This window comes from Acinonyx jubatus, chromosome B1, assembly GCF_027475565.1.
Source record: "Acinonyx jubatus isolate Ajub_Pintada_27869175 chromosome B1, VMU_Ajub_asm_v1.0, whole genome shotgun sequence".
Lineage (NCBI taxonomy): Eukaryota > Metazoa > Chordata > Mammalia > Carnivora > Felidae > Acinonyx > Acinonyx jubatus.
The window spans coordinates 42320028-42332695 of NC_069382.1; the positions used below are offsets into that span (position 1 = coordinate 42320028).

The 12668-nt window shown below is 35.6% G+C and overlaps 1 protein-coding gene across 12 annotated transcripts in view; it reads right to left on the reverse strand.

Annotated features, from left to right (window-relative positions):
- Positions 1–248: 248 nt before the first annotated feature.
- ADAM32 (ADAM metallopeptidase domain 32) overlaps positions 249–12668 on the reverse strand; it is a 181899-nt gene continuing 169479 nt past the window's right edge. For 6 of the 12 annotated variants that reach the window (XR_003424269.2, XR_008295984.1, XR_008295983.1 and 3 more), the window contains 4 exons: positions 7974–8012; positions 3552–3590; positions 1239–1277; positions 249–369 (listed from right to left, as the gene is read on the reverse strand). Coding sequence is in view for 7 of the 12 variants with exons in the window: in XM_027070979.2 (XP_026926780.1) it covers positions 363–369; positions 1239–1277; positions 3552–3590; positions 7974–8012 (124 nt within the window). In the remaining 5 variants the exon portion in view is untranslated. The other 6 variants (XR_008295982.1, XM_053216559.1, XM_053216557.1 and 3 more) reach the window with 1 other exon arrangement.

The following is a 12668-nucleotide window of genomic DNA, read 5'->3' on the forward strand; positions in this document are numbered from 1 at the left end:
AGGAGGAAGAACATGGACTACCACCCAGAGCTCTTCCTGAGGAAAAGCAGTTGATGCAGATTGCCAGCATCTGAGGCTCCAAGCAAGTAAGCAGGAGTGGGTGGTAGGAGAACTGGGAAAAAGAGCTCAGGGAGCCTGGTTGGGATGGAGATGCCTGAGTAGAGATGAGTATCTTCAGTTAAGGGCCCTGAAATGACAGAACTGCAGCCTCAGGGGTGGAAGCAGAAAGAAAAACAGATGCACATGCAAATAGTTCCACACTCGGTTTATTGTTTCCTTCAACTGTGACCAAGGGAGCAAAGGTGAAATTTTCATTTCTCAGTGAGATACTCTCTGATATCCATTGCCTTCTGAAGGAATTATTAGTTACTGTGGAAGAGAAAAAAGACACACAGGCTTAAGGTATTGAGAGCAATAAATTCCCTTCCACCGCAGAATATACAAACTGGGGGTACTGCCAAGCAAAAAAATTCACATGTCAAAAAAAAGGATTCTAGGGTCTCCTGGGTGGCTCAGCCGGGTAAGCATCAGACTCTTGGTGTCAGCTCAGGTCTTGATCTCAGGGTCATGAGTTCAAGTTCCACATTGGGCTCCACGTTGGGAATGGAACCTACTTAAAAAAAATTCTAGACAAAATTTTTGTTAATTTTGCTTGTGAAATTATTTGGCTGTGAGTAACATTTACGCTACAATTTTATCAGATTTCTGGAGAAGCATCATTTTTAATCAGAAGTATTTGCAAATGAGAAAATCTTACATTTTTCTACATACAATAAAATGTTCATGAATATGAATCAAACTGCATTATTTTTTAGAAATTGAAATATATATGAATTGTACCTTTTCCATATCTTGGGGCCAATCTGTTTGGTTTTTCATGTTGTAAATAGTTTTGTTTTTGGCAGTTGGAAACTCATAGGACTTAAATATTGTGCCTTCAATGCCTAACGGATAAGGTGGCCCTGATTATAAATTTACTTTATAGACTAATTTACATATCAGATATCTTACTGGATTCAACCCTTTAATTCCATTCTACCCACAAGAGATAGTTCCCAACAGACTTAAGAGAACAATATTGAATGAAGAAAAAAGACCAATAATAAGATTAGTAAAGATTAATACATTGTTTCTGATTTAGTACTTTACTAATTCAACTACCCAATAAATACTATAGATTATGAATTTCATTTTAATTTCAAACATTTATTTTAAGAGACAGCTTCTAATATACTTACCTACTGTTATGTGTTTGGGTGCTTTCCTGTGATTTGGATCTAAATAAACAACGAAATAATACTTTTAGTTTGATACAATACAATACAATAAAGTTATTTTATATTTTTAATGAAGTTTCTTCCTCTTTGCCTGCAAAAGAATGGTAAAAAAGAAATATCTCCCAAATGTCTACATTTATACTACTTATTACCAAAAGTCAAAATCAAATTTTTGGATCCATAGATTTTTTTTCTGATCCTCTAACCAACAGAATTAGAGAAAAAAATAATAAATTGAAGACAAATTAAATGAGGTTTATTGACAGAGAAAATAATATAGATGATAAGATTAGGGAGATAATTCAGTGATAAGTGATATAATTTTACTTTTCTCATCCTTTTCCTAACTCTGCAATTTTATATCTTCAGACCTTAAAGAAGATGTTTCCAACTATTCTCACTATGAAACACCCCTTTTTAATATACAGTTGACCCTTGAACAACAAAGGGGTTAAGGGTGTCAACCCCCACAGAGTTGATTACCACATATAACACTTTTGACTCCTCTAAAATTTAATTACTTAATAATCGACTGTTGACTGGAAGCCTTTCTGATAACATAAAGGGTTGATTAACACATTTTATACTTCATATATATATATTATAAACTGTATCTTACAATAAAGTAAGCTGGGGAAAAGAAAGGCTATTAAGAAAATCATAAAGATGATACATTTATGGTACTATATTTATATATTTATCAAAAAGCCCATGTGTAAGTGGATCTGCATGGTTCAAATCCATGTTGTTCGAAGGTTAACTGTAGTTAGTTCTCCCCCAAACCAATAAAGGGATCTAGACTTGTGTGTACTGACATGCACAACCCATTAGATTTCCAGCATTTAAAAAAATTCTTGTTTTGGTAGTGTTAACCATGCCTTTGACTATCCCTCAGTCCAGTTGAATACCACTTCTAGAAGAAGATGATTATGTGAATCCCATATTCTATAATGAGAGAGGGGACAATTGGAGTAGTAATAATATTAATTATGTGTGTATGTGAAGTTCAAGAGTAATCACTCATTCATTAACAACTTATTCTTTAAGCATGTACTCTGCTAGGTGTACAGAGCATTACCCTCAAGTGATTTCAGAGTATATATAGGGAAAGTGATCTTCTAGGTAAGCAAAAGTTTGGAAGAATTGTGTTGAGCATTCTCTTGACAGGAAACGGAGACAATAAAGAAAATTAGCTCTTTTTTCATACCTAGTTGGGAGAATGTAACTAACATCTATAAAAGGGTAATTATGTTAGGAGATATCCAAAAATAACAGAGAGAATAAAGGATGTAGAAATTCCATAAGCTTCCCTAATGGAGGAAGTGACTTCATCAGAAAGGATAGAAACTATAAATGTTGTGGTGCAGCCTGAAATTTTAACCTGTGGCTATAAAGGGATATTCTGGAATACTAGTAGATTGAAAGTAACTAAAAGACACTTTAAGGAAAAATGTCAGACAGTACAAGAAAACTAAAATTCTAATAAGGGAGAAAGAAATGTGAGAAGACCAATAAATATTTGATGACTTTAGAAGGATCACAAGGCCACAACTGTGGAGCATGGGAAACTAAAAATTTAAGAAGAATTCAGAGAACCTTAGTTAACACAATTGTGGGCTGTTGCAGGGCTGTGAGAAGCAAAGAATTTTAGTGTGTTTATCATTCCATCCCTGTGATAAACCCCTCCTAAGTGGAGTTTACCCCATTGTTTATATTGAGTTTGTGGATATAAATGTAATATGAACAAAAAAGTAGTATTTTCCTTTGTGTACCTCATCATAAAGAATGTAAAAAATGCTCTGCTTATGAGTTACTTCCACATAATAATTATAGATATCTTGTCTCATTAGACTTAACTAGTTTTTTTCCTGTGTATCAAAAGAGTAGGGAATCAATAAAAATTTAGTCAACTGAGAAAAAGACTGAGTTAATAAATATTTATTCCTAGAATGAAAAATACTGATAAATTGTTTTTTAGGACAGTACTTTATCATCTGTGGCTGCTAAAAAATAGTAAGCAATTATTTGTTCACTATTTTCTTTTTTAAAAGTTTATTTATTTACTTTGAAAGAGAGAAAGAGAAAGAGGGAGCAGGGGGAGGGGTTGAGAGAGAGGAGAGAGAGAATCCCAAGCACACCCTACACGGGTTCAATCACATGATTTGAGCCAAAATCAAAAGTGGATGCCTAACCAACTGAGTCACCCAGGTGCCCCTGTTCATTCTTATTTTCAAGATACACTTATTTATGAGAAAAACTTTCTAAGTTACTTACCTGCTGGTATATGTTTGAGCACTACTTTCTGAACTGGATCTAAATAAAAATAAAAAATAAAAATAATGTCTAACAGTTAAGAAACATGCCTAAATTGAGAATGATGATCAAGCCATTTTATACCAAAACTAACTCTCTTAACACTTGGTACATGCAAATAAGTAATATTCTTATTTACACAACACCAAGTACAACATATAATGCAAAATATAAAACTTCCACTGGGGAAAAGTATCAAGATGGTAGAGATGCATTTTTTTTTCTTCACCACTTCTAAGCACAATACATAAGTTTGACTATGAATGCCTACATTTGGCTTTCAGGCTTCAAGTTAGTTTTTTTATTCATTGATATGTAAATTTCCACAATTTGCAAATGAAAACTCACATTTATTTACTTCTGGGCAATTTAGCAGAATGAAATGACAGGAAAGAGTTCCCCTTTCTATTCAACAAGAAAAGTTTTCCCTTTCTATTCCACAGAAAAGCTGAAGAAGATGGCACAAAAATTTAATATCCAATGGAGATTGACAGCCAAAAAGGCTTTTCCTTCTGTCAGTAAAAAATGAAGAAACTAAGAGTTCAGAAGGAAAACAGGTGCAAAAGCTGAATGACTACAAGGGAATATGAATGATTTACATCCTAAGAGACATAGTTTTACTAACCGTAGCTTGGAAGGAGTAGAAGACACTGTTTCTAACAGATGTTAGAAAGATAGAACAAACCCTGAGACTAGTAGTCCTAAATAGAGCAAATAAAAATTATGGCCATTGGGAATGCAACAAGTAAGCTGGCTTATCCATGTAGATGGAAAAAGGCCACATAGAGAAGTAAAACCTCAGGCCTGTACTATGTAGATGGGCAGGATCTCAATTCCTTAATCCTACTACCTACAAATTTGAGCCAGTAAATATAGAAAATATTGAAACATTCATGCTCCAGGACAGGCAAATCTGAAACATTCCCCTCTTCCTAATGTATGCGTAAACTCAGCATGCAGAATTCCCATGAGACCAATCATTACTCCTAAGGATGACATCATTTACAAGTCTAAATTACAAACTACTGCTGTGTGTTAAATGGCCACAGCCGTAGCACAGCAGAACAAAAAATTCACACATTAAGATCAATGGACAATATAAAAAACTTAAATAGAAATATTTAAGATCTCCACAGAGAGTAAGATGGGAATAAGTCATGAAAAAGATAACCATTAGGAGAATGAGTGATTTGGAAGCTCATATGAAGGAATCAATGCCAGATAGAGAGGTGAAAAAGTACGGTACATGAACGGTCCAGTTAAGAAACATGGACGCTAAAACGAGAAGACTCTCCCCAATATAATCTTTTTAGATATTAGTCATTTTAAAGAAAAGAAAAAGAATGGGGAAGGGTCAATAATTGAAGAAATAGTAACTGAATTTTTTTATAGAATTAATGACCTGAGTATTGACATCTAAAGACTATATTGAATCCAGATCAGTATCAGTAAGAACAAATTATATCAGAACATATCATAATAAAATAACAAAACTCAGGACAAATAGGAAACCTTAGAAGCCATTTAGAGCAAACACACATTAATTGGAAAGGAATAAAGAAATTAATTACACTAACAACGGAGGTCTCATCAATGACAGTAAATGTCACATTACAACAGAATGCTTTAAAAGAGTTGTGTAAAGTGACTCTCAACTAGAAGTCTATAATCATCCAGGTTCTCTTTCAAAGCTGGGTGTGGAAAAAAATATATGTTCAGGCATTTAACACAAAATGCTTATAACCACAGACACTAATTGAAACTAAAAGGGTTGTACTTCAGGAAAAGGGAAGTTGAAATCAACATGAGAAAATGGGTTCAAGAATGAATAGTGAACAAAGTAATTGGTAAATATATTGTTAGATCCTAGTAAATATAATAACAACAACAACAATGACTAATGGAAGGGAAATCATGTAGGTAAAGAACCTAGAAGTTAAAACTCAAATGACAATATATGAAAGATTCATAATGTAGTTTGCTATTAAATGATCTAAGATCCTTCTACTGTTTAGGAAAAGACTGGAAATATTAATTTAATTCAGATATTTAAAAATTAATGACGCTTAAAGTGGCATTAATATAACGATACTGGGATTCACGCCTCTCTGTATTCCTTGACTTCAACAGCCTTTCCCACTAACTTTCCACCAGATAAGGATTATTCCAAAAATAAATGACCTGAAAATTATAGTGTAGATTTTATGTTAGTAAAGCAAAGCAATAGTATCAAGTGACATTATTAAAACTTACGTGAATAATTATCCCAAAAATGTTTCCCTAGTACACACTAAGCCAGAAGGTTAGTGTAGTGGATTAACATCCTAAATTATACTACTCCAACTGAAATGTAAATTTTCCTATAATTAATGTTATCATCCCTCACCCAATGTAGGTGAATAATGACCCTAGAAGAGATGAATTATATCAACAAGTTTTAGGATGAGAGATAATATGAGAGAAGAAATGAGAGCAGTTATAACATCACAGCAGTTGTAACATCCATAGATATATGGATATGTATATGTGTGTGTACGCATCTATGTACTTTTGTATTTGTAAGGTTTTTTGTTTAGCTGCCCATGTGGGGAGGGGCAGGGGGAGATTAAAAGTAATCATTTATTCATTCATTCAACAAATATTTATTGAGCACTTAGCATAAACCAAGAATTCTGCTACAGGCTGGCTATACAATGCTGAGAAAGATAATCATGGCTTTTATTTTCTGAGATAACAGTATAATAAGACATATGTCCAAGTTGAGGAAAAGTACCTGAGACTTGCTGTGTTTGAGTACCATATGAAAACTCCCTGACACAGAGAGGACATATTACTATTATCATTATTAAATGAAAATCAATTTTTTTTAGTTTGGTGATGGTAACTCATGATTTCAAAGTGTCACTATAAAGAGATTGTCATAATAAAAGAGAAATAAAGAAAGGCAGGCATTCTTATTGAAGAGGAAGCTCTCATCTGGAATAAGACAAGTTATATAACCATGCTGTACAGCCTACAAGGTTTACTCTATAGATCTGGAAATGTTTTTGGAATAGCAGTGGACTTTGGAAGAACACATAAGGAATAACACCAACACTTCCTCACAAGTAAATAAAGACTGTAAGTCAGGGAGAGGGGTGTGAAAACTCCTAAACATTTTATATCTGCAGAAAGACCCCAAACCCAAAAATGACAGATGTGGGAAACTAGACTTACTGTTTTATTATACAGAAATATTCACCCTTCAGGAAATGGATGGAAATCTAATTAAAACTCTTTTGTGATACTGAAAGGCTATGGAAGATGTAGAATTACTGTGTTTTTTTCTAATGTTTATTTATTTTGAGAGAGAAAAAGACTACAAACAGGGGAGGGTCAGAGAGAAAGAGGGAGAGAGAGAATCCCAAGCAGTCTCTGAACTGTTCGTGTAGAGCCCGATGTGGGGATATCAACCTGGGTCGATATCAACAGTCAGACACCTAACTGACTGAGCCACCCAGACACCCCCATAGAATTATTGTTTCTTGGGTCACCTGGGTGACTCAATCTGTTAAGCCTTCGACTCTCAGTTTCGGCTCAGATCATGATCTCACAGTTTTGTGAGTTTGAGCCCTACCATTAGGCTCTGTGCTGCTGGTAGGAAGTCTGCTTGGGATTCTCTCTCTCCCCCTCTATCTCTGCTCCTCCCCTTCTCATGCTGTTTCTGTCTCTTTCAAAATAAATAAATAAACTTACAAAATTTTATTATGATGTTTCTCTTCAGCAAAGTTCTTAAGTGACCAGGGTAAGAATTCATTCAGTTGTTCATGAGCATGCACATTTAATTTCTAGTTGTAAAAATCTATAAATACAGAGGTAAACTTCCCCCTTTATAAGTTAGCTCCATAAACATTTAACCAATCATTTTTTCCTTTGTTTCCAAAAACTAAACCCCCAACATACATTAACAAAATCAAAGTAAGAAGACATTGATTTTTCTAGACAAATAGTCATTAGTCATTAGATTGGCAAATACTAATAAGTTATTTTTTGGTATAGCACCTTACCAATTGTTACTGCTCAATTGATACTTAGTAATTTATTGCTGGTTATCAATTTGTTAATCTTATTTTTAACACATACTTATTTTGAATTTTTTTAAATGTTTTGTTTATTTTTAAGACAGAGAGAGACAGAGCATGAGTGGGGATGGGGCAGAGAGAGAGGGAGACACAGAATCTGAAGCAGGCTCCAGGCTCCAAGCTGTCAGCACAGAGCCCGACGCAGGGCTCAAACTCACGAACCATGAGATCATGACCTGAGCCGAAGTCGAACGCTCAACTGACTGAGCCACCCAGGTGCCCCCACATACTTACTTTAAAAGACACCTCCTAATTTACTTACCTGACTGTATCTGTTTGGCTGCTGCTTTCTGATCTGGATCTAAATGAGAATGAAAATAATGCTTTCCAAGTTAATATTAAAAAAATATGCATCCATAACAAATGAATGTCAGACTACTTTGTAACCTGCATTAACTCTTTTATATCACTAATTGCCACTAATGAATAATTTTAAGAGATTACTAAATTGAAGTATGCAATTAATATTCTTATTTATACACATACCATATCCATAAAGAATATAAATATCAAATCCCCAATAGGGAAAGAAGTAAGAAAACAGATTAGTTTTTCTCCTTTTTACTTGCCAGGATATGCTCAATTTTAAATGCCTGATTCTGGCCTTCAAGTTCCAAGCTCATGTTTTACCCACTGATAAACAAATTATTACAGGTCATGATTTAAAACCCTCACTGACTTCTAGATAATCAAGCTGACTGGGCTGACAAGGTAGCTTCCCCCTTCTACCCTGCACAGAGAAATAGTGAAAAAATAACACAAAATACTAGCCAAAATTTAAAAGAAGAAAGGGAAATTTCCCATGATAGTATTAAAAAGAGAGAAAACTGTAAGCATCAAAGGTAAATAGGAACTAAAGCTGAGTGACTCCTGGGGCGCCTGGGTGGCTCAGTAGGTGAAGCGTCCGACTTCGGCTCAGGTCACGATCTCGCGGTACATGAGTTCGAGCCCCGCGTCGGGCTCTGTGCTGACAGCTCAGAGCCTGGAGCCTGCTTCTGATTCTGTGTCTCCCTCTCTCTCTCTGACCCTCCCCCGTTCATGCTCTGTCTCTCTCTGTCTCAAAAAAAATAAACATTAAAAAAAAAAAAAAGCTGAGTGACTCCAGAAGTAGGTGAATTAGTCATCCACATAGCCAATAAGGAGTTGAGCCCTCCTAGAAAGCTTACACTGACTCCTTCTCTAAACTTGGAAGCCATAAAAGAGGGATAGTAAAATCTGCTACTATTAATCTTTGAGATGCAGCAACGTAATTGTTTCAAAAGTGTAGATGGAAAAGGATCACCTAGAGACATAGAAACTCTAAGTGCTTCAAATGGTTTAAGGATGTGGATGGAAAAAATATCAAATAGAGAAACAGGAACCTCAAGCCTTATGAGTTTTAGGTTTAGGATACAGGCCCATGCTTCCTATGAATTATAGATCTCCAGGTATAACAAATGTAAGCATTTATGACTTAGGAGAGTAACACATGAAATAATCTCCACAAGGAAGATTCTACAAAGCAGGATACACAGAAATCTCATGATATAATTATGGGTGCTTAAGGTGGCCTTACAATCAAAGAAAAAAAGCCGCTGAGAGTTAGTGCCCACAGGCAGAGAAAAGTAAAGAATTCATACATAAAAAAAAATTACAAGTAACAGACCAAAAAAAAAAAAAAAAAGAAAAAGAAAAAGAAAGACAAAAAGAATGTTTGGGATTTCCATAGAGACCAATAAAGAAACAGAACCCATTAAACAAAAAATGAAAGAACTGGAAAAAAAGGATTACTGATTTTTTAATTGTTTAGGGAAATCACCCAGAACACTTGACAAACAGAAATGTAATAAAATATAAAAAGACCAGTTAAGAAACATGAAGGAGTTCAGACACAGAAGATTTAGAATGACAGAGTCTCGATATTTGAAGAGAAAACATCTAGGACTTTTCCAAACTTGAAATTGTGAGTCTTCTCACTTAAAGAAAATACTGAATTTGGTACAGGGGTTAAAAAAAAAAAATCTCGGGAAGGAGCAAAGATGGCGGACAGCATGGAAGTTTTTTGTGTGTCTCGCGTCCATGAAATACAGCCAGACCAACACTAAACCATTTTACACACCTAAAAAACTGATTGGAGGATTAACACAACAATCTGCACAACCTGAACCACAGAATTCAGCAGGTACACGGTACAGAGAGGTGAATTTGGGGAGTGAGAAGCCACAAAAGGTAGGGAACTGCTTTTGCGGGCAGAGGATGGAGACTGGGGAGGGGGGAGAATACGGGAAAAGCACCCCTCCCCAAAAGCAGCCAGAGAGAAAGTGGAAAATTGGAAATAGCCACAGGGACTAAACTAAAAAGGGAGAAAGGAGAAAGGAGAGGGTTTAAATTCCATTAAGACTGTAAACAAGGGGAGTACAAAGGCTGCAACTCTGCAGCTCGATACCTGGCAGTGCCCCAGTGGGAAGGGCAAATCCCCAGGAACAGACTGGGGTCCGGGAGGTTCTCGAGCCACACTGGGAAAAGCAGTTCCACAGCTGGAAGGACATTTGGTACAGACTGTTGAAGCCACCTGGTCCCAACAGACCCCAGAAGGTGGCCACATTCGCTGGTGCTAGAGCAACAGACCCCAGAAGGTAGCCACATTCGCTGGTGCTGGAGCAAGGTCATTAAGGGTGAAGCCTGGTGCCAGATGTGTGTTGTGATTTTCCATAATCCCTGAAACGCTGCTGCTACACTGTCTCACGAACATTTTCTGGGGTGGGCTGGCACCTGGCCACAGTCTCAGGGTATAGGCAGCAGCAGGGTCCAGCAGGCATTCCTGGGTGCAGCCGACATTTGGCCACTGCTCATTTGGCCATTGCTTGGTGAGACCCTCCTACAGAGGGGCGGAACAGGTCAAAGCTGCAGTCCTTTGGATGTTAGGGGCCAGGGAAAACAGCCGCATCTGAGACAAAACTCAGGATAGAGGTACTGCCTGGAGCCTGGTCACAGAGTGAAAAAGCAGGGAGTGGACAAGAACTGAAGACAGAGGACGGGTGTGCGATCTGGTAGAACAGACTGGGTAGCTGGGTGGGGGCCATTTTCACCACTCAAGTGCATGCACATATGCACCTAGGAGTCCCGCAAAAATACACCCCAGTAGGCTAACAGCACCATCTAGTGGAGAGCGGAGCTGTTACACTGAGCCCTGCCCAACTGGGCCAACTTGGCTCTTCAAGAACAGAAGTCTCACCGCTGGCTTAATTTATGGACTATAAAGAGCTATGTAGACTGACTTCTAGGGGAAAAGAAAGCAATTTCAGTCCTACTTCAATCTGTTACCAGGTTCATCTATTCAAGTTTCTTTCTTTTTTCTTTTTCTCTTTTACAATTCTTTTTTCTTGAATACAGAAACAGAAAAAATTTACTTTTATTTTCAATTTTTATTAAAAATATTTTTCTTTAATTTTTATTACTATATTTTTTACTTTTGTGTAAATTTTTTCAATTTCTACTTTACTTCCATCATTTTATTTTAGTCTACTTCAGTGTATTCACCTTTTCAAATTTTCAAACAATTTCCTTTTTTTCTTTTTTTCTTTCTTTTTCTTTTTTCTCTTTTTGTTTCTTTTTCTTGAATACAGAAAGAGAAAAACTTCATTTTTACTTTCAATTTCTATTAAAAATATTTTTATTTATTTTTTAATACTATATTTCTTGCTTTTATGTAAATTTTTTCAAATTCTATTTTTACTTCCATTATTTTATTTTAGTCTACTACAGTGTATTCACTTTTTCAAATTTTCAAACTATTTCTTTTTCTTTTCTTTTCTTTTTTTATCTTTTTTCTCTTTTTCATTTCTTTCTTTTTTCTTAAATACAGAAAAAGAAAAAATTCATATTTATTTTTAAATTTTATTAAAAATATTTTTCTTTAATTTTTTTCTACTATATTCTATTCTCTATTTTTCTATATATTTTTTCAAATTCTATTTTACCCCCACCATCTCATTTTAGTCTACTTCAGTGTATTCATTTTTTCAAATTCTCAAACGATTTCCTTTTTTTTCTCCTCCCCTTTTTATTTTCTCTAATTGTCAAGCCACTTTCAATACCCAGATCAAAACACACCTAGGATCTAGCATCATATATTTGATTTGTGTGTGTGTGTGTGTGTGTGTGTGTGTATTTTTATTTTTAAATTTTTTTAATTTTAATTTTTTTAATTTCAATTTTTCTACCTCATTAATTCCTTTTCTCCCTTCAAAATGACAAAACGAAGGAATTCACCTGAAAAGAAAGAGCACGAAGAAACGACAGCTAGGGATTTAACCAACACAGATACAAGCAAGATGTCTGAACCAGAATTTAGAATCACAATAATAAGAATACTAGCTGGAGTCAAAAATAGATTAGAATCCCTTTCTGCAGAGATAAAAGAAGTGAAAAATAACCAGAATGAAATTAAAAATGCTGTAACTGAGCTGCAATCACGGATGGCTGCAGCAGTGGCAAGGATGGACAAGGCAGAACAGAGAATCAGCAATATAGAAGACAAACTTATAAAGAATAATGAAGCAGAAAAAAAGAGGGAGATTAAGGCAAAAGAGCACAATTTAAGAATTAGAGAAATTGGGCACCTGGGTGGCTCAGCCAGTTAAGCAGCCGAATTAGGCTCAGATCACGATCTCACGGTCCGTGAGTTCAAGCCCCGCATCAGGCTCTGTGCTGACAGCTCAGAACCTTGAGCCTGTTTCAGATTCTGTGTCTCCCTCTCTCTGATCCTCCCCTGTTCATGCTCTGTCTCTCTCTGTCTCAAAAATAAATAAACGTTAAAAAAATTAAAAAAAAAAGAATTAGAGAAATCAAGGACTCATTAAAAAGGAACAACATCAGAATCATAGGGGTCCCAAAAGAGGAAGAGAGAGAAAGGGTTATGTGAGCAAATCATAGTGGAAAACTTTCCTAACATGGGGAAAGACAGATATCAAAATCC